This window comes from Protopterus annectens, chromosome 6.part0 (assembly GCF_019279795.1).
Source record: "Protopterus annectens isolate FY-2018-M chromosome 6.part0, PAN1.0, whole genome shotgun sequence".
Taxonomy (NCBI): domain Eukaryota; kingdom Metazoa; phylum Chordata; order Ceratodontiformes; family Protopteridae; genus Protopterus; species Protopterus annectens.
This window is the reverse complement of record NC_056737.1, coordinates 829,338,136-829,360,954: the sequence shown is the minus strand read 5'-3', so window position 1 is coordinate 829,360,954 and position 22,819 is coordinate 829,338,136. Positions and strand designations below refer to the sequence as shown.

At 44.7% G+C, this 22,819-nt stretch overlaps 1 protein-coding gene across 5 annotated transcripts in view; it reads right to left on the bottom strand.

The window, feature by feature from the left end:
• Nucleotides 1–22,819, bottom strand: part of PPP1R13B (protein phosphatase 1 regulatory subunit 13B) — a 2,314,431-nt gene that overhangs the window by 1,853,221 nt on the left and 438,391 nt on the right. For all 5 annotated transcript variants that reach the window (XM_044074501.1, XM_044074499.1, XM_044074502.1 and 2 more), the window contains exon 3: nt 10,667–10,786. In XM_044074501.1, coding sequence (XP_043930436.1) covers nt 10,667–10,786 — 120 coding nt within the window. The remainder of the gene's footprint in view (nt 1–10,666; nt 10,787–22,819) is intronic.

Here is a 22,819-nt window from a genome sequence, read left to right as displayed (position 1 = left end):
TTGCTCAGACTTTCTTAGAGATTTGGTCCTGTTTAAGTAGAATCTTAGTTGTCTGTGTATATACAATGAATGCAGAATCCGCTCCCCCTTGTTCTGCAGATTTGGGTAAAATGTTGGCAGGTGAATGGTCTGGTTAAGAGCCACACTGGATATCACTTTAGGCATAAAAGAAGGATTGGTCCTAAGGGACACCCTGCCCGGGTAAAATATAACAAAAGGCTCCACTGCCATGAGAGCCTGTAGTTCTGAAACCCTTCTTGCTGAAGTGACTGCCAAGAGAAAAACTGTTTTCCAAGATAGAAATTTTATATCCGCAGTAGCTGCTGGTTCAAAAGGAGGCAGGGTGAGTTTTTCCAGCACAAAGTTAAGGTCCCATGCAGGAGTTGGTGATCTTGTGGGAGGTCTTAAATTTTTGGCCCCTCTAAGATAGTGTTTAAGCACAGGATGAGACAAGAGGGGAGGCACTGTGTTGTAATGAGCCAAGATGGCAGAGGAATGGATTTTTATTGAAGAAAAAGATAGACCTTTGTCAAGCATCTCAGTCAAATATTGTAAAAGCTGAGGAATATTGGGCTTTGCTGTGTCCATTCCTTGTGCTTGGTTCCAAGCATAGAATCTCTTCCATTTATTAGCATAAGATTTTCTAGTACTAGGCCTTCTGGCTTCCAAAATGACATCCAACACAGATTTACTGAGAGGTGTTGTTTGAATAATTAGTTGATTAGCCATGCTGCAAGATTCAGAGTTTGGAGCTGTGTGTGCAGATTTTGCTAGTTCTGCTGAGACAGTAGATGAGGTATTTGAGGCAAGTACCATGGAGGAAGGTGGGACATATTCCTTAGAAGTGGGTACCAGTGCTGGCGAGGCCAGTCCGGAGCAACTAGAATAATTTTTTGTTTTTTCCTGTCTGACTTTTAGTAAGACCCTGGAGAGTACAGGCAGAGGTGGAAAAGCATAGACTATAGGTTTTTCCAGCTGAAGGATAGGGCATCTACTTTCCATGCTTTTTTGTGATGGGTTACTTGTGCAGAATTTGTCCAACTGATAATTTTGAAGAAAGGCAAATAGATCTATGTCTGGGCTCCCCCACTTCTGTGTTAACATGTTGAAGATTTGTGGATCGAGTTTCCATTCGTGCAGGTCCATAAGATTTCTGCTTAGTTCGTCTGCCAGACTATTTTGCTTTCCTGGCAGGAAATGAGCTTGAAGATGTATTTGGTAAGTCAAGGCTGTGTTCCACAAGGCCATGGCTAGTCTGCAAAGAGGGTAGGAATGTGTACCCCCCTGCTTGTTTATGTACCACATAACTGTGGTGTCGTCCGTCTTTATCAGTATTTGTCCTGGATAAAGTAAGTCCTTGAAGGCTGTCAGAGCATTCTGAACAGCTAGCACCTCTTTCTGGTTGATATGCAGATGCATTTGGTTTGGGCTCCATTTGCCCTGAATTCATCTCCCTGCCAGGTGGGCCCCCCCAAGCATAGTCTGATGCGTCTGTAGTGAGGGTTTAGAGTGAATGACAGTCCCTTGTTTTGGTGACATGTCTCTGCCCACCAAAGAAACTCCTGTTGTAGGCAGGGAATGAGAGGAAAAAGAAGTTGTGTCTTACCACAATGTTCCATCTGTATTGTTGATCCTCGTTCAGTCATTACGTATGGGTATCAGTTCCTACCTCGGAACCGAGCCGGCCATTTTCCAAGCTCGCATCAGCTTCAAACTCTCAAGCTAAACTCTTACCCACAATCCCCCTCTCCCTGCTACCTCAGATTGAGTTTGCAAGTCAAAGAAGGTAGAGGCTACCTCTGGTCAAATAACCTAAGAGAACCAGATGGTGAGATCCACTAGAAATCACAGGAGGGGGAAGGAGGAAGGGTCGTAATGACTGAACTAGGATCAACAATACAGATGGAACGTTATGGTAAGACATAACTTCTTTATCTGATATTGTTAATCCTCGTTCATTCCTTATGTATGGGACAGAGTTCCGAGCTACCTCTATTCCTGGGAGGCTCTCATGGAAGGACATTCCTGAGCACCTTAGAACTGAAAGATGCTCTTCGCCTGGAAGTCAAATCCAATTTGTAATGATTGATGAAGGTATGAGGCGTAGCCCAAGTTGCAGCTGCACAGATGTCATGTAAGGAAGCTCTGGCATGGAAGGCAGCAGAAGCTGCCAATGACCTTGTTGAATGAGCTTTCGTGTTAGTAGGTAGCGAGATATTGAAAAGACCAAAAATAACTGGTTATATTTACGAAAGGGCCTAGTCCTGTTTACGTAAAAACTAATTTGCCTGTGGATATCTAGGGTATGTAGGCAATACTCTCCTCTGTTTGAATGATTGGGAAAGAAAACTGGCAATTCAATGGCTTGATTAATGGACATTTCAGAGATCACTTTTGGCAGAAAGGATGGATTAGTTCTCAGAGATACTCTATCTCAATGAAAAATCAAGTATGGACTCTTGATACATAGAGCTTGAAGCTCAGAAATACATCTGGCAGAAGTGAAGGCAACCAAAAACAAGGTTTTCCATGAGAAATACTTGAGGTCGCAAGAAGAGGCTGGTTCGAAAGGTGACATTGTCAGAGCTTGTAGAACTAATGATAAATCCAATGGTTGAATAGGTTCTCTAAAAGGTGGCTTCAGATGATTCACACCATTTATGAAGGTCTTGCACAATTTATGGGACATAAGAGAGGAATCTTGGACACTCTCATGAAAATTAGAAATTGCAGCCAAATGAAATCTAATGGTAGAGGCTGACAGACCCGATTGAAAAAGGTCGGCCAGATAGTCTAGTATTATCGACACTGGTGCTGAAAAGGGGCCTAACTTGCTTATCTTTCAGCCAACAGGTAAATCTTTTCCACTTGCTCAGATAAGTAATTCTAGTGGAAGACTTATGGGAAGCAATGAGAATGTCATGTACTGGTAAAGAAAGATCATTCTGCCTGGCAATCAAGGGAACTGGAGTAGCCAAGCCGTGAGCTTCAGGCTGTTCAAATTGGGATGAATCAGGTTCTGTGGATGCGAGATCAACTCCGGGGTTGGATGGAGAATCCATGGTTGATCTAGTAGGTGAGGCCAAAGGAAGGGGAACCAAATCTGTAGAGGCCAATATGGTGCTATGAGGATGACCTTGCTCTTCAACTGACGGGCTTTCCTCAGAAACTGGGGAATGAGGGGAAAGGGTGGAAATCCGTAAAGAAGACCCGAGGGCCAATCGTGGATTAGAGCGTCCCTGGGTGACTGTCCCAGAGGGGGAATCAGAGCGAAGTAGTTGCTGCATTTGTAGTTGGTCAGGGATGCAAAGAGGTCGCAGCAAGAACGGCCCCAGCGGTGGAAGATCTCCGCCACTATCAAGGGATTCAGGGACCACTTGTGAGGTTGAAGAATGCACCTGCTGAGTCTGTCTGCTATCACGTTGGAACTCCCAGGAATGTGCGTTGCTAGAAGAAAACAGTTGGTAGCCATCGCCCATTGCCATATCCGCATGGTCTCTCGACAAAGGGGGTAAGATTTGGTTCCACCTTGCTTGTTGATGTACCAGACCACCGCCATGTTGTCTTACTGAATCGCACTTGTCCCAGACGGCAGCAGGGAATGGAATGCTTGCAACGTCAGAAGCACCACCCTCAGCTCTAGAACATTTATATGCAGATGGGCCTCCAGTTCGGACCAAGTGCCTTGCAATGTCTGTCCCTGACATAGCCCCCCCACCCCATCAGGGAGGCGCCCGTGGTCACTGTGGCCTTGGGTTGCTGGGGGGAGAAGGGGCGAGACCATTGTGAGAGACTGTGTCATCCACCCATTTAAATCCTGTTTGCACCTGTGGGCTACCCGAATCATGGCTGAAAGAGGATGCTGAAAAGGATACCACTGGGTGAGCAGTAGCCATTGTAGAAGCCTCATGTGAAACCTGGCCAGGAGAACAAGTGGCGATGGAGGCTGCTATCTGGTCTGGAGGGACTGTTTGGATGACTCTCTTTCTTAGCAGCTTTTCTATCTCTAGTGCTGCTTATTCCCTTTGACTGGGTGGAACGTCGGGAAGATCTTTTGAAGGGACAGGACAAAGATTGAAGGGGATATGATAACACCTGGTTATAATCCTTTGTACCCAAGAATCAGTGGTGATGGTTAGCCAGGCAGAAGGGTACAAGGAGAAACGTCCCCAACCACCTCCAGAGGAAAGCAGTTGGGCCGCTCTTCAGAAGCACTGGTAGGACTGACCAGGGAAAGAATCCCTGGAGCCCTGGTTACGCTGACCCCCTCTGCCTCGAAAGGGGCGTATTCCCTGCGAGTTTCTCCCTCTGCCTCTGGGGGAGAACTCGGCCTGTGTGTCACGGAAAGGACCCTGAGATTTCTTGAACCACATCTTCCCACTCTTTTGGTTTCGGGAGAAAGCACATTGAGGGGAAGAATAATGGACACCTACGGCAGAAACGGTCTTACCGTCCTGTTCACATCTGGCCAGTGTGCTTTTAACTTTTGGCCCAAACAACGAGGAGGCTTCAATGGGGGCATTAAGAAAGGGAAGACTTAAAGGGTTCCGCAAAGTTGCACAAGCGCATCCAGGCATGTCATCTCAGGACCGCAGCTGAACCCGCTGCTCTAGCTGCTCCTTCTGATGCGTGAGATATCAGTCGCATAGAGGAGTTAGATATAGATTCAATGGTGGCCAGCTGAGAGGCCACTTTGTCACGGACCTCATCAGACACGGCACCAGCCAAGGTTTCAAATAGCTCAGAAACCAGATCCCTTTGAAGCCTGGTAAAATGTGCCATATAATTCAGGGACCTGATAGCAAAGGTCACTGAAGCAAAGGTGCGCTTCCCTATCCTGTCCAGGGCCCAGGACTCTTTGTTAGGTGGATGGACAGTCTGGCTTTCTTCTACTGCCAGATCCTTTTTTGTTGTGGCCGCCACCACCAAAGCATCCACAGGAAGACCTTTGGACCAATGGGTATCTGAAGCAGGAGGGGACAAGATCTTATCTGGCCTCCGGGGAATAGCTTCGACGGTATCAGGAGCCTTCCAAGCATGCTGCACGATGAGCCGGACAAGTTCATCGGCAGGTGGAGTAACCCAGGAGGTAGGGGGCTGGGCAAGAAAGGCCTGCAGGAACACAGATTCCTCAGAGGTTGGATTACAGGACTGCCAGTCACCTCTCTGTTTCAGGATTTCGAGGATATCACCAAAGGATACCTCAGAGGGTGACCGGGGGTATCCTTCCCCCTCATCGAAATCTGTGTCTTCGGTGAGGGACTCTTCTGTGGAGTCCATGTGCTTCCTCTTACACGAACTTTGCTGGTGGACCTCCTCAGCGGGAGAAGCTGGAGAAGACAGCGGAAAAGGGGATTCCTGAGGGAATATGTCCTGCGGCCCTTGCACCCGGTGTTCGCTAGGTGCGACTTGTGAAACCAGTGTACCAGAGGAGGGCGGCAGTATAGACAGTTCAGTATCGCCAGCAGCAGTGAAAGCCTTCTCCATCAGTTGGAAGGCTGATCCACCCAAAGAAGAGTGCATGTCTAGGACAGGGGTCACCCCTCCCCTAAGTGGCTCAGCCTGCCTACCCGGAGACCCTGGATGGCTGTGGAGCAGCAAACTATGCATGTCACAACTGACATCCTGGGTCGTAGCAAAACTTTCCAGCCACGAAGGCAACTGTGGTTCCTTAGTGAGATCCATAAAGGGGACCGCAGAAGGGGAAGACTGTGCTATATCCATGTACTTCAAAGGCAATGAAGGAGGAGAATAAGAAGGGGTCTTTGGAGACGTGTGATCTCCTCCCTAGGAGGGATAGTTCCTGAGGGGTGGGATACCTCTGGCCAAGAGTACCTGGTCCACAAGACGCAACATATTATGTTCGGAAAGGCTTCTAGTGGACCTCACGGAGACTGTGGGATAAACAGGCCTGTCCACATAAGAGGCAGACTCTGTGCCCATCTCATATGTCCACATCGAGGACAACGGTGCCGAGAGAGAGTGGACTACTGTTGTCTCCACTGAAGAAGTCATCGGTGCCAAGATCATGGTCTGCACCGACACAGGGATCGGTGCCGAAGTGGTTGTTGGCGCTGAGACTGGAACCAACAAAATTGGACTGAACAATAAAGGTGTCGGTTCCGAGGAAGATCTCGGAGCCGATGCGGTCAAGGTCTGCGCCGACTGAACAGTCGGTGCCGATACAGTGGTAATAGTCTGAACCAAGGAGCCCCTCGGTGCCGATATATAGAAGGCTGCAGGAGAAGACGGAGCTGAAATCACTAATGGAGCCGAAGGCCTCGGTGCCGACGGTCTAGGCACCGAAAGCACTGGGGCTAACTGAGTGAGCTCCGGAGCCGAAACTTTAGCCTTTTTAGGTTTTGGTTGGCGAGAGTGCCCAGCCAGGGACGAAGGCAAAGATTTAGCCTTAGTAGGAACATCCAAGTTTTCTTATGGGCACTAGGAGGGGTTGTAGCCTCCAACCCAGAAATAGCCTCTGAAAAGGGAGATTTAAGAAGTCCCTTCAGTAACAGCTTGTTTTTCCTTTCCAACAAGGTTCTATTAGAAAAGTTCTCACAAATAGTACAGGGTGGGTCAACAGACAAATAGTAAGCTCCCAAACAATAAACACACAAAGAGTGTGCATCAGAAGTAGGCAGTTTGTGTCCACAATCAGAACACCGTTTAAACCCCGGAGTACCTTTATCTGCCATGACAGCACATTAACTAATAGAGAAGGTACCAGCAATGGTACAAGACAGTACCCAAAGGTATGAGAGAAAAATGAAAAGGATTACCAGCAATGATAAAGAGAGAATACCTCGCGGTAAAAGTGGTAAAGAAAGAAGCAGAAAAACCTGAAGAAATTATGTACGCTAGATGCAATAGGGTAAGAGACAATAAAATATGAACTTTCCTGACAGAAAAGTAATCTGTAAAAATATTAAACAACAAATGACTGTACTTAGCTCAAGAGAAGTAGCTTGACACGACCAAATGGCAACGCAGCAAACAAAATCTGGGGGTAACAGGGAGAGGGGGATTGTGGGTAAGAGTTTAGCTCGAGAGTTTGAAGCTGACGCGAGCTTGGAAAATGGCCAGCTCGGTTCCAAGGTCGGAACAGATACCCATATGTAAGGAATGAACGAGGATTAACAATATCAGATTCATTGTTTCCAGACTGTGACAATGTTGACTCCATAAACTTTTTAGGTACCATTGAAGTTTCCTCATATGCAGTCTCGCATACGGAATTAGTAGAATGCAGGATGCCATGCACCCCAAAGCCTGCAGAATTTGTCTTGCAGATAACTGCATTTTTGTTGCCATTTGTTTGAAGTATGTTGTCAGTTGCCTTTGTTTGTCTGGCATGAGTTAAGCCATCTGGGCAGTTGTATTCAAGCTTGCACCTAAGAATGTAATTATTTGAGAGGGTACCAGTTGTGATTTCTTTTCATTTATAGTGTACCCTAGGCATGCTAGAAGCCTTTTTACAAACGCCAGATGTTGAAAAAGAGTGTCCTTGTCCTCTGCTTGAATGAGACAATCGTCCAGATAAGGATAAATTTGAATGCTTCTTTGTCTGCAGAATGCAATTACTGGTGCCAGGCACTTTGTAAAGACCCTGGTCGCAGTAGATAAGCCAAAGGGCAGTGCAGAGAATTGGCAATGCAAAAAACCTGCTTTGAAGCAGAGGTATCTTCTGCAGGATTCCCTTATTGGGATATGCAGGTATGCCTCTTTTAAGTCTAGAGTCACTAACCAAGCATTCCTGCTTAGCATAGGCAGTAGCTGTTGTCAAGTCAGCATTTTGAATTTTGGAATGTCCAGGAACGTGTTCAAAATCGGTAAGTCCAGTATTGGACGCCATGAATCGTCTTTTCTGGGTACCAGGAAAAGTCTTGAATAAAAACCTTGTCCTTTTTCCTTCTCTGGTACCGGGTGTATAGCCCCCATATCCATGAGGGACATGACTTGTTTCTGGGCCTCTGCCCACTGGTTTTGTGGCAAATCCGGCCATTTGGAATTGGCAAGGTATGGAAATTAAATCTGTACCCCTGGGATACTATGTTTAATACCCACTTGTCCTGGGTAATTAACTGCCAATTTTGAGTATGAAGTGCTAGTTTTCCCCCTCAAGGAGGCTGCCAAAATATAAGTGCTTGGTGATGGTAGAGGAAAGTCATTGAGACTGCTTACTGTAGGGTTGTGCTTTGTTTCCTCCAGATTTGGAGGTGGAGGCACCCCATTGCTTTGACCTGTAAGAACCCTGTGATTGGTATCTGGGGCTTTTTGAGCACCTGGATTTGCCCTGAGTGGCTCTGTTGGACACAGGAAAGGACCAATTTTTAGTAGACCAGTGCCTACTGAACCTGGGTGGCTGCACTTGCAACAAAATCTTTTACAGTTTGCATAGATTTAGCTTTGTCTTCCATTTTCTTTAAAACCTCTTCTGCCTTATTGCCAAATAGAGTATCATGCTGCAAAGGGGCATCCAACAATTTAGCTTTAACATGATCAGGCAGATTTTGCTCCTTGAGCCAGGCATGCCTTCTAATCCCAGATCCAGTAACGGCGGCCCTACAAGAGGCCTCCAATGAATCAAAACCACATTGCAAAGTATGCTTTCCAACCTGTTTTGCTGAATGCAACAATTCCTGTAACTCTTTATTTTCCACGCAATCAGAAATCAACATCATTTTCTGTTTCAGTAAGCCCATAACATGCTGTTGACATTTAAGCATATAAAACTGGTAGTTTAAAGCCCTGATTGCTAAGGTTGCAGACATATAAACCTTCTTACCTCATCTATCCAGCACCCTGGAATCTTTAACAGAAGGCGTAGGATTTTTGACTGTAGAGACCTTTACACCCTTGGGACCCTGAGAAACAGTACTGACATCGGTAAGGAGCAAGAAAAAGTTTCCCCAACAGGGTACTTAGCTTTAGTTTGAAGACTTTGGTTCTGAAACTCGAATACGAAAATTTCAGGAGTCGGCCGACCAGCGCTTGCGAACTGCTTCTGCTTCGGGCACCACACGGCAAGAAAGACTGAATAAAATGACGTCGGCTGCATGTTTTATAACCCTGACAACCTGATGTCATGGAAGAGGAGACAGCAACCGACACAGGACCCAAGACTTTGTTATTCAGGCCGACTGAGAGCAGATTACCCAAATGTAATGACCGCAATAGTGAAACACGAAGAACATCTTTCTTACAATAGTGCATAAATGCTGATCAAAGAACAGCTCACTGTCTACATGGGTTTCAAGGTCCCTACTAACTTAACTACTGGATCAGTTTCCAAAGGTGTGTTATCAACAGTGACTTAGGAGTTAAAGGTATCTAGGGCTTTGGGAAGGCAGAACATGGGAGGAACACTGCCAGAAGAATATTAAGTTTTTGGAAATTAAATGAACAAATGAGTGGCAAATTATGATTCATTCTTTAAAGACTATAATGGACAAGATTAAGGCTGTGAATATTATGGTCTTACCACATACTTTATTTCTTTTAAGAAATCTACCAACAGGATGCCGTCCTGAAATGTTAGGAATAGAGGGTTTATTAAATGAGGGTGTCTTATGAATAACACTTCTTTGCAAGCTCAAACAACAATCATCTTAAGAAAATGGGTTTTGCCTGATATTGTTGACATGCCACAGTATGCAGCATTTCTCAATTTTTATATTTTTTAGAAGGTTGGGGAAAGATAGAAAGGTACATTAGTGGAGGTGATGCTAGCTGGTTTCCAAAACAACTAGCTTCAAACATGAAGTAAACAGATGGCAAGACTTTGTTGAGGGGTATAGGGAAAGGGTTCTGACAGCTGAATTTGGGTTAATCCAGCTGTTTTTAATATTGTTCCTTCAGTTAAACAGAGAATGGAAGTATTAGAGCTTAGTAAGTGGAGGCAGATAAGAGACAAATCAGCAGGAATGAAGATGGAGAACCGAGGCTCTACATCAGAAATTTGGAGTTCAGACAGAGGACTGGTTTATTATAGAACGACTAAAAAAGAGTACAGAATAAACAAGAGGTAAGAAGCATGAGAGGAAGAAATGCCAGAGTGTGAGGAAAGGTTGAATAAGTGTTATTGATAGGGATTCATGGGAAATGAAGGGACTGGTAATGCTTAGAATGGTGATAAGGTGTTTCATATATAGCATCATACTTTTACACATTTAAAATAAAGTTTAATGTTTTCCCTCAAACAGCATTTTTCATGTTTTTTTCCCTCTCTTTTTTTGAAGGACACAACTGCCCAAATCAGGACTCCACCTGCAAAAAGAGGGAGAGGTGGTAACCCTGGGTATGAGCTCCAACGGAGTTAAAATCACTTTTGGCAACACAGCAAGATGTGAAGCAGACAGACTCAAAGAGAATAACTGAATAAACTCTTAGAAATATAAGTTGTATACAACTGCACACCATCATACAAGACCAGCACAAGTCTTCATACAGATAAAGGGACAACTGATTAAACCAGGCTGGAATAAGGGAAATATAGTTGATATCCAAATAACACTTCCTGTTATACTAGCTAACAGACTGACAAAACAGAGTACTCACGTTTTATTTTCCATATATTTAAGCTACCTTCATAATGAGTAAATTTATCTACAATAAAGTAAGATGACAATGTCAGCTACTGTGATTCTCACATGGAATATTCACTCACCATGCTCATTGCTCTCAGATGGAGAATCTTCATGTCGGAGAAAGAATTTCACCTCATCCCTACGAGGTCCCCACTTTTGCAGATGTTCATACATCATAAGATCAAAAGGTAAGGCTCGTTCTGGCAGAAAAATGAGAGGCATTATTTCAACTTAAGAATATCCAAGAATAACAAATAAGCATGAAGTGAAGAACAAGAGGATCAAATCAGCAACATTTAGCAGATTTACTCAGTATGACCTGACATCAAACTAAAACTACTACTGCAACTGAACTAATCACAGATAAGGCGCGCACACTGTGTGGGCAACCAACAATCAAGAAATATCAAAAATACAATGCACTCAGAATTATGTTCAACCAATTACCATTTATCATGCAAAAATAAATAATTTAACTTTTATCAACTCAAAGTGATGTAGTAGTGGATTATGGCAACTCAAAAAGGCACAGTAATGCAGTGAGAACAACAACAAAAAATCTGCAGTAACTTAATGGACTGAATGCAATAAATATTTCTCTGCAGAAATTTGCTTTTCTCTCCTTAAGAGCTCAATTTTTTTGGACAGTCAAGTCAAAAAGAGAACAGAAGATAGACTTGTCCACTTCACCATTACCTCCCAAACACTCCCACCCTAATTTATTTCTACAGACCTAGCTAGTCTACACAGTAAGACATATATGCTTCTGTGTATTCTGAAAACCAGTCTCAGTTTGTTTCACACACCACAATCTAAAGTCTCCACATTTGTTTAACACATAGATGACAACCTATCACATACAGTTTCAATTACACCACGGTAGCCTGTATTAAACCATTTAATAATACTCCTTGCATATAATGTTCTTTTTCTATTTTAAACATTTAATGCCAGTGTCATTCTCTCTGTAAATGCTCACTCATACCTAATGTTGGTTTAAGCTCCTTTTTAGATGACCAGCCTTTATTATGACTTATTCACATACATAAAAGGAAGGAGAAAACTCAAAATATTAGTGTTTGACAAGTGTAACAGAGAAAAAAAGCTATGCACCCGTGTGCTCCTATAAAAAAGCTACTAAGAAATTCTATTGAAAATATTTCCTGAAAATAAATAAATTAATTAAATAAATAAATAAATAGAACACTGTCTTCATGAAAACTGAAATCTGAGAAACTACCGGTCTTAATTCTTTTGCTTACTATGGGCAAGCAATGAGTAATAAACAGAATCAGCTAGACATGGTTCAATATGCTTCATCTATTTTTAGTCAGGTGACTCACTCAATGAAGCTCATTAATGAGAAATTCCCAAGCACCATCCCGTATCTAGTTTCATATTTAACTATTTTAAATCAGAAAATGGTTCACACACATATCTAATTCACTTTTCCTTTAATGTGTAGGATTTTATGAGCAATCTGCTGTGTAACTTCAGACCAAAGTTCTTTTTTTTTTTTTGAAGTTTTGTCTCTCAAATACCCAATAACAGTCTTTACAGGCAAACCACAGAACAAATAAATCTTCTTCTATGTACTGATGTAATGAGAAAGTACAGTTGTGTACACTTACCATAAATGTAGATGTTCGAGTGTATTCACTGTTGCAGTCACTACCTGTGGGTTATTCCCTGCTGTGGTAGCTCTCGGCTGACCCGAATACCAGAGTCGATGTTTTTCTGCGTCAGCTGCTGTCGCATGCTTCCTGACGTCAGGTTGTCAGTGCTATAAAGGAGAGCAGCCGACGACATTACATCCGTTTTTCTTGCCCTAACCCATCAGAGGCCCAAGTAAATATGGTAAAGTGATCCGGTGGCTAAAAGCCACATTTTGAAACTTTTGTCTCCCCAAAACAAGAAGACACGAGGAAGAAGGAGTGTGGGAAACCAGGACTGCAACAGTGAATACACTCAAACATCTACATTTATGGTAAGTGTACACAACTGTACTATGTTCTTCGTGTTTCACTGGTGCAGTCATCACCTGTGACAGGATTCCCAAAGCTGAGAATAGGGGTGATAGGCTTAGTACGATACCTAGGAATGGGTCAGCATGCCCTGCAGAACTGAAGAGGCAAACCCTGCTCTAGCCTTAGAAAATAGAGGTAAGTGGTAATGCTTGGTAAAGATATGGACAGAAGTCCAGGTGGCAGCTTCCAGGATGTCCTTGGTGGGAACTCCTCTGAGGAATGCTGAGGAAGTGGAGGCTGCCCTAATGGAATGGGTTCTAATAGACTTGGGGGAGGGGGGGGGTTCCATGCAATCGTTACCAGAAATGGATAAAGTGTGATAACCATTTGGAAATGGGCTTCCCCTCTGCCCCTGAGGCAAAGCTGACAAGTAGTTGGTCCATTTTCCTGAAGGCCTTGGTATGGTCCAGATAGTATATGAGCTGTCTGTGCACGTCTAGTGAGTCCAGAATTCTCTCCCCCTTGTTTTGAGGGTTAGGAAAGAAGGTGGGTATATGTATGGCCTGATTGAGAGTTATATTAGATACCACCTTGGGCATAAAGGAGGGATTAGTCCTCAGGGAGACCCTATCTGCTTGGAAGATGATGAAGGGATCAAAGGCCATCAGTGCCTGAAATTCTGAAACTCTCCTGGCTGAGGAGATAGCTAGGAGTAAAGCAGTCTACCAGGAGAGGAATCTTAGTTATGCTGAAGCAGCAGGTTCGAAGGGTGGTAAAGTAAGTTTTTCCAAAACATAATTCATGTCCCAGGCTAGAGTGGGTGGCCTTCTGGGAGGTCTGATATTAGAAGCCCCTCTGAGGAATTGTTTAAGCAAAGGATGGGAGAACAGAGGCTGTTCTGTATCAAAATGAGCTGAGATGTCTGAGATGTGAATTTTAATAGAGGAGAAGGAGAGGCCACTATATGTAGCTCCGCTAGGTAGTCCAGGATAAGAGGGATTGAAGGTTGTGAGGTATTTCCCCCTCTGGACTGGCTCCAGGAGCAAAATCTTTTCCATTTTCCTGCATAAGATTTTCTGGTGCTGGGCCTTCTGGTCTCTGTGATAATGTCTAGGACCCGCTTGCTTAACAGGGGCCCCTTGTTTGCCTTTAGAGTTATTAGCCATGCTGACAGTTTGAGAGTCTGCAAGTCTGGGTGCAGCATCCCCACCACCTGAGTAAAGAGATCTGAGATCAGGGGAAGCTGCCTGGGAGGTTGTAAGGTCAGGTTGTGCAGTAAGGGGTACCAATGTTGTCTGTGCCAATCTGGAGCAATGAGGATGGCTTTCGGTCTCTCCTCCCTTATTTTGATCAGTTCCTTTGGAATAAGAGGCACAGGAGGAAATGCATACACAAAGAGGGTGTTCCAGGGGAAGGTCAATGCATCCACCTTCCACGCTAAGTGGTGATACTCCATGGTACAGAATTTTTTCAGCTGATGGTTGAGTTGTGAAGCAAAGATATCTACCTCCGGAGTCCCCCACTCCAGAGTGATCTGTAAAAAGATTTTTCTGTGAAGCTGCCATTCATGGGGGTCCAGTAAGTTTCTGCTTAAGTGGTCTGCCAGGGTGTTGTCGATCCCTGGTAGGTATTGGGCTATCAGGTGTAGTACCATGGAAGAGGCTGTCAGTCATAGGTTCATGGCTAGCCTGCACAGAGGGTAAGGTTGGGTCCCACTCTGCTTGTTGATGTACCACACTACTGTGGTGTTGTCTATTTTGATAAGGAGAACCTCGGGCTTGAGGATGGGGTTTCAGGTAAGTCGGAGCTTTTTGTACTGCCATCATTTCCATCAGGTTGATGTGTAAGGGAAGGTGCTGTGCATCTCAAAGACCATGGGTGCACCTGCCTACTAGGTGAGTGCCTCAAGCTGTGTCTGAGACGTCAGTGGTAATGATCTGCTTGGTTGGGTGAAGGAAAGACACTTGTTCTGAGCAAAGGCCTTTGCCCACCAGAGAAACTCGGCCCTTATACAGGGAATCAAAGGGAGAGAGGTTTCTAGAGGCTGAGAGTGCTGACACTAAAGGTTCTTTAGGTACCACTGAAGTTTTCTCATGTGAAGCCTTGCCAGAGGAATTAGAAGGATGCAACATGCCGTGTACCCCAAGGCTTGGAGGAACTTCCTGGCAGTGAAGTGGGTTCTGAAAGTCAGCTGGGTGAAACAGAGAGGCAAGAAGCTCTGCTTTTCTGGGGTTAGGAAGGCCATTTGGGATGCTGTGTCCAGCAGTGCTCCCAAGAAAATGATCTTACTGCAGGGTGTTTGCTTTGATTTCTTCTCGTTGATAGTGTACCCTAAGGAGGTTAGGAAGGTTTTGACAAAGAGGAGGTCCTTGAGTAGCTTTTTTTTGCAGTCTGCCTGAATGAGGAAGTCGTTCTGATGAGGGTAAATGTGTATATTTTTCTGCCTGCAGAAGGCTATGGCCGGGGCTAAGCATTTGGTGAATACCCTGGGAGCAGTAGATAAGCCAAAGGGTAGAGCAGAGAACTGAAAGTGTTGTGGGTCTGCTCTGAAGTGAAGGAAATTTCTGCAGGATTCCCTTATGGGGATGTGGAGGTAGGCATCTTTTAGATCTAGGACTACTAACCAGGCATTTTTTGTCAGCACAGGCAACAGCTGCTGTAAGGTTAGCATTTTGAATTTGGGGACCACCAGGAAGGTGTGCAGAATGGATATATCCAGGATGGGGCGCCAACTGCCCTCTTTTCTGAGAACCAGGAATAGTATGGAATAAAGGCCTTTGCCTGTTTGATCTGAGGGGACAGGTTTTACTGCCCCTTGAGATACAAGAGTTTGGACTTGTTTCAATGCCTCTGCCCACTGATTTGGAGTTAAGTCTGGGTACCCTCTTAGAATTGGGAGCTCCTTGAAGGAGAATTTGTATCCCTGAAAAATGATCTTCAAGACCCACTGGTCCTTTGTTACAGAGAGCCAATTTTCTTTGCAGAGGGAGAGCCTTCCTCCTAGTTTTTGGTGAGCGAAAAGAGGGCAGAGGGGGAGAGGGAGTCATTGAGAATTGTTGCCACAGAAGGATGGCTTAGAACTCCCTGACTTTGGAGTGGGAGTGGTCCATGGTTTGCTTCTCTGCTGTCCCTGGGGTGTGAGTATGGGTGGTCTGTCCCTGCAGGGCTTACCTTGCCCCTGTCTGCAAGTTGCAAGAAAGGACCAGTGTTTACAGGGAAAATTCCTGCTGAACCTAGGAGGTGTACCTGAAGGAAATCTTTTACTGTTTGCATAGATTTTGCTTTGTCTTCCATCTTTTTAAGCACCTCTTCTGCTTCTTCTCCAAACAAGCTGTCCTTATCATCGGGTGCATCAAGTAATTTAGATTTGACATGATCAGGGAGAGGTTGTTCTTGCAACCATGCATGTCTCCTAATGACAGACCCTGAAACTGCTGCCCTGCTAGAGGCTTCTAGGGCATCATATCCACAATATGTGTTTAGCCACTTGACAAGTAGAGTGCAGTAAATCTGCTAACTCTTTCGAATTGTCACAGTTAGGAAAGGTAGAAATTTTTGGTTTTAACAGTTCCAAAGTGTGTTGTTGATATTTTAACATGCGGAACTGACAGTTGAGAGGTCCAATAGCCAAAATAACAGAGGTGTATACTTTTTTACCCCATTTGTCCAGAGCTCTGGAGTCCTTGTCAAAAGGAGTAGGACTCTTTGTAGAATTAGCCTTAGCTCCTTTTGGTCCTGTGTAATGACATCCGGGTCTACAGCAGGATTTCTGTACAGGTATTTGTGAGAATCTGGTACTCTGTAATACCTGTTAGGTTTTCTGGGAGCAGGTGGGAGGGAATAAGGAGTTAAACTGGATTCCTGGAAGACATCATCAACCATCTCTAAGACAGGAGGGATAGCCAAGGGGCTGTGATGGGGCAGGTCTCAGTCTTTTCTTAGACTGAGGAAAGTCCTGGGATTCCCAGTGGAAATGTTCCCTGAGGGTGTGAAGGGTTTCCCCAAAGGAAAGATCTTCTGGTGGGGAGGCAGAGGGAATTGCTTCCTCTGTATCTGAATCCTCATAAGCAGTCAGAGGTGGTAGTTCCTCTTCAAACTCTGAATAATCAGATTTCTCAGAATCCTGTTCTGTGAGTATATCAGGAGAAAGGCCTCTCGTCCTTTTAGAAGTTGTGGCCTGACTACCCCTAACAAGAGAGATAAGATCCTCTGCCATTTTAAGCATTTGAGTTTGGGAGGAGGAGAAGAGTAACATGGTGGCTAAAGGTAGTTTTCCTGGGAATGGCCTTGCCTCTAGGCCTAAGTGAATCCATCAATATCAGACGAACAGTAGTCAGATGAGAAGACTTTTTTGTCTGGAACTGGTAGTGCGAAATGCCTCCTAGGAAGACGGTGCCTGTGTCAAGGCTCCTGACCCAACCGATGAAGAGACAACCAAAAGCTCGGAAGAAGAAGAAGATTTCTACAGCATACTGGACTCCGAAAGGGTCTCAGTAGAGGCCTGCGAAGGTATCGAATCGGGCAACAGGGGCTGCAAAAACGCTTCACTGAATTCCATAGAATTGACAACTTGCTTAGCGGTAGCATCGTCGGAAGGCTTGGCCTTGTGTGGTCTATCTCTATCTTTTGGTTTCTTTGGAATGTCTATGGAAGGTTGGCTGACTGACGCCATTTTGGAATGTGAAGAGAGAAGACAAAAATCCCTGGCTACAATACGAGCTCTACAACGTATGGTTCTCGAATTAAAGAGGGCACAGAACCGGCAATGGGGGACGTCGTGATCTGGGCCTAAGTAAGTGATGCAGTAGGAGTGGAAGTCCTGTTGTGGTATTTGCTTTCCACAGGCGAGACAATTGTTAACTTTTTTGGACATCGGTTAGTGCAAGGAAAAAAAGGATCCCCAACGGGATACTTAGGCACAGACGATTACAGCTGTTAATCAAAACTACAGTAGCGACAGACCGGCACACTTGTGAACTGTGTCTGCTATGGGCTCCACGGCAAGAAAGAATGATGCAATGGCGTTGGCTGCTCTCCATTATACCACTGATGACCTGACGTCAGGTAGCACGCGACAGCAGCCGATGCAGAAAAACATAGACTCTGGTCCTTTATAGCACTGACGACCTGACGCCAGACAGCATGCGTCAGCAGCCGACGCAGAAAAACAGTGACTCTGGTATTCGGGTCGGCTGAGGGCTACCACAGCAGAGATAACTCACAGGTGATGACTGCAACAGTGAAACACAAAGATTATCACCTGGTTTCATAGTTTAGTACTAGGCTATATGCCCTGGGGCATTTATAAGCCTAGCCATAGTGATGTGGCTTTCGCCACCCCATGTAGTGGTACAAAAGTGTACAGAATAGATTTAGAATACTGTGCCTCTGTCTAGTAGTGACACAGTGAAGACCCCCTTACATAATAGAATTAGTTTACCGTGCCTCTGTCTAGTAGTGACACAGAGATGACCCCTGGGGTAAACCTACGATCTCCCATCCACTCGTCAAGATTTCTCTTGAAGAGAGTCAGTGAGGGGCTCTGCCTAACATGAACTGGGATTCTGTTCCAGAGTATGGGAAGCCTCTGAGTTATGAATCTGTCCCTCCATCATGTCCTATTCATATTTGTGCTGAGGTTTAAATCTTTAGCTCTCGTGGTTCTGATGGATTTGTATTTTTTGAGGTGGAGCATGTCCATCAATTCCTGATTGGACATGGCCTTGTACGTCAGGCACAGATCACCTCTGAGTAGGCGGTATGCTACTGAATAGAGCTGGAGTTTCTTTAGTCTGGCAGCATATGACATATGTTGGAGACCCTTGATCCTCTTGGTGAGGTACTTTTGGGGTCTCTCTAGCTGTTGCAAGTGCCGGGTGAGGTACATACCAAATGGGGCATTGTACTCAATCATGGGCCTGATAAGGGAGGAGTATAGGGGTACAATGACCTCCTTTGATCTGGATGTGAATCCCTTCATGATAAGGTGGGCAAGGTAGAATGTCTTTCTAACCACTTTGGCAACATGGGTGTCAAATGAGAGGTCACTATCGACTTGGGTCCCCAGGTCTCGGATTACTTTTTCCGTACTCAGTGGGTTACTGTCTATGTGATAATTTGTGGGTACTTTGTTTTTCCCAAAGAGGATGACTATACATTTTTTGGCATTTAGTTTAAGGCCATGACTCCGGCACCAGTTGTCCGTTTCAGTGAGGCCTTTCTGTAGGATGTATGTGTCAGCTGGAGTATCGACTATGGCGCCTAGTTTGCAGTCATCTGCGAACTTTGTCAGCCACAACCCTCCCATGTTTGCTTTCACATCTGAGAAATAAATGCCGAACAAGAGGGGTCCCAGGACAGAGCCCTGTGGGACACCACTTGTGACTGGCTTTGAGTCTGACATGGCTTCAGTGATTTTGACTTTATGGGTTCTATCCTTTAGCCAGTTTGCAACCCATCTTGTGACATATGGATTTACATTTAAGCTGTTGAGCTTGTCTATGATGCCAGAGTGGGGTATTGTGTCGAAAGCTTTAGCCAAGTCCAGGTAGGCTGTATGGACTGCTTTGCCCTCATCAATGGCTCTAGTAACTGTTTCGAAAAAGTCAACCAGGTTCAAAAGGCAGGATCTGCCCTTTACAAAGCCGAACTGGGTGGGATCAAGTGTCTGTAAGTCCCCAATGTCTCTGTTTATGAGTTCCATAATGATTCTTTCCATAGCTTTGCAGACCAGACTGGTTAAGCTTATGGGGCGGTAGTTACCAGGGTCTGTAGAGGTGCCTCCTTTGTGGAGTGGGACTACTGTTGCTGTACGCCAGTGTTCAGGTACATATCCTGTAGTAAGGCTAAGGTTAAATAGCATTTTTATGTGCGGTTTAGCTCCTCTTGGAGTTCACGCATCGCAACCGGGATACCGTCAGGTCCCATTGATGCTGTGTTTTTAGCTTTGCTGAGGGCGGTTCTCACCTGGACATCTGAGATGACAGGGAGGTTACATTCAGCTGGGATAAGTATTTCTTCTTTTGGGGTGAGGGAGGGAGAAATTTGCACTGAACCTGTCTGCCAGAATGTTGGCAATATCTGTGGGTTCAGTGTATTTTTTGTCATTGTGAACTAACTCTGAACATATCTGAGGGTTTCAGGTTTCTAACATAGCAGAAGAAGGCCTTGTGGTTATCTTTAGTGTCCATAGCGATTTTTCTCTCAAAGTTGGCCTTGGATGTTTTTATGAGAGAACGTAGCTTTCTACTAGTGCTGATCAGAGATGCCTTCTCTTTATGGGATTTTGCTTTGTCGTGCAGTAGCTTCCTTCTTTTGTTATACAATTTGTTTATGGCTGGGGTCCACCAAACAGGACGCCTGCCCTTGGTGGAGAGGGTCTTGGTTTTGTTTGGGATTGCATGATGCATGCATTCTTGGAGATGTCCGTAGAAAGCATTTGTGAAGGATTCTGCATTGTGGGATGTGGTTTCCACTGGCCCACTGGTGTTCTGTGAATAACTACATTCTGTATTTCAACAGCTGAGTTTACTTTTGTTTTGGCCTAGACAGGTGGGTGAACAGCAAACTTCTAATGAATGCCAGTTTTGTTTCAAATCAATGAAACACACTGAATACACTTATCAGATACAAATATTACCTTTTCATTAAAGCTATGCAAAACCACATGCTTCCATTTAACAGACAAACAAATCTCTAACTTTTTATTACAGAAATTATAAATTACTCTAGTAAACTCACTCAAAAGTCCATGTGCCCCACAAAAATATGATAAAAAAATTAACCTAATGGCAAATGGGTAGCAGTTGTTTGCAATGTTTCCTGAATGAGGACCAGATCACAAAGCAGGGCCTGGTGATGAAACTTCAACACAGGAAGTGTCCTACAAGCATGCAATGCTGCTGCTTGCAAAAAAGGGGTTCATAGGTGTGTACTAGGCTAATAGCCCTGGAGCCTTTACAAGCCTAGCCCATAGAAGTGCCCTGGCATTGTACCACCCGTTAGTTAACAGTGCCTCTATCAAGTAGAGCAACTACAGTGATCCCTGGGGTGAACTTTCTATTTCCCATCCACTCATCAAGATTTCTCTTGAAGAGGGCCCAGTGAGGTGCTCTGCTTGACATGTATGGGAAATCTATAACAGAGCATGGGCAGTCTCTGGATTATGAACCTGTCCCTCCAGCATGTTCTCTTGATTGTGGTAATGAGGTTGAGGACTCTGGAGCGTGTGGTGTGGGGATTTGGATTTCTTTAGCTGTAGCATTTCTAACAGAGCTGGGTCAGACATGGCTTTGTAAGTCAAGCAGAGATCGCCTCTTACTAGACGATATGAGACAGAGAATAGCTACAGTTGTTTTTGAGTCTGTCCATGTAGGAGATCTGTTTAAGGCCTAGGATTCTTTTTGTGAGGTACTTTTGTGGCCCTTCCAGCTGTTGCATGAGTCTAGTGAAGTACATGCCAAATGGGGCATTATACTCGATGACTGGCCTAATGAGGGAAGAGTAGAGAGAGACGATGACCTCTTTCTAAATGGATGCAAAACCCTTGGTAATGACATGTGCCACATAGGACTTTCAGACCACAGTGGCAATGTGATGGTTGAAGGAGAGGTTGCTGGCAAATGGTGTCCCCAGATCTCTTATAATGCCTTCAATGTTCATTGGGCTCCAATCGAGGTGGTAATTAGTAGGAACTGAGTTTTTCCCAAAGGGGATGATGACGCATTTTTTGGCATTATAAGGCCATGGTTTCGACACCAGTCATTGGTCTCAGTGAGGCCTTTCTGTAGGATGTCTACATCACTTGGGGAGTTAATAATGGCTCCCAGCTTGCTGTTGTCTGCGAACTTGGTCAGCCAGAGTCCCTCCGTGTTGGCTGGACTTCTGAGAAGTAGATGCCAAACAGGAAAGGATGCAGGACCAATCCCTGTGGGAATCCACTCGTGACTGGTTGGCAGTCTGACTTGGAGTCCGCTACTTTCACACTGTGGGTTCTATCTGTGAGCCAATTTGCAACCCACCTAGTGATATATGGGTTGATGCCTAGTATGGTGAGATTATCAATAATTCCTGAATTGGGAATGGTATTAAAAGGCCTTGGCTAGATCGAGGCAGGCTGTATGAACTGCCTTGCCCTCATCCACAGATCTGGTGACAGACTCAAAGAAGTCAACCAGGTTGAGCAGGCATGATTTACCTTTCACAAAATCAAATTGCATGGGATCTAGAGTTTGGAGATTCCCTATATCCTTGTTAATTAGGTCCATGACGATGTGCTCTATAGCCTTACATATCAGACTAGTCAGGCTAATGGGGCGATAATTCCCAGGGCTTGTAGTCTCTCCCCCTTTATGGACAGGGATGACTGTAGCAGTGCGCCATTGGGTAGGGACAAAGCCTGAGGTGAGGCTGTGATTTGACACTGCACACAGATGTGGTGAGAGTTCACTTTGTAGTTCATGTAGAACACATGCAGGGATATTGTCGGGTCCCATGGAAGCTGTATTCTTGGCCTTGGACAATGCAGCTGTAATCTGTGCTGCAGTAATGCTGGGTGTCCGGCATTCCTCTGGTATTGTGATTGGTCCATGGGGGAGGGTAAAGATGGCACTGAATCTGTTGGCCAGTATGTTGGCAATATCTGTTGGCTCAGTGTAGAAGGTACCATTGTACAGTAACACAGAGCAAACCTGGTTATTGCCGTGGAGATTACTGATATAACTATAGAAAGTTGTGTGGTTGTTTTTAGAGTCTGCCGCAATTCTGCCTTCACAGCTGGCTTTAGAGGTTTTGATGAGGGATCTCAACTTTTTGTTTAGGCTAATAAGGGAGTTTTTCCAGTTTTGGGACTTCACCTTTTTCTGCAAAAGTTTCTTCCTTCTGTTGTAGAGTTTATTAATGAGAGGGGACCACCAGATTGGCTTCGTATTTTTGGAGAGTAACTCACTATCACTGTAAAAGCCCCTTAAGAATGCTAGGGGATGCAAATGAATTAACCACTCTTTTTCATATTTCCATGTGGCTTTAATGTAAATCTGGAAGCTTGAGAGTTTAGACCAGACATTCCAAAAGATGGATTTTGATGTAAAACAACTGTGACCCTGGTCAGTATTACCAGCTTTCTATGTGCAGAGTTATTAATACTGTATTAACAAGAAAAAAACAGCTTTAGAGCCCACAAGAAAAAAAAAAACTGTTTATTTTCTGGTAAAACAACATCCAGAAACACAGATCAAAGATGAATCATAAGTGTTACCCAGGGCTTAC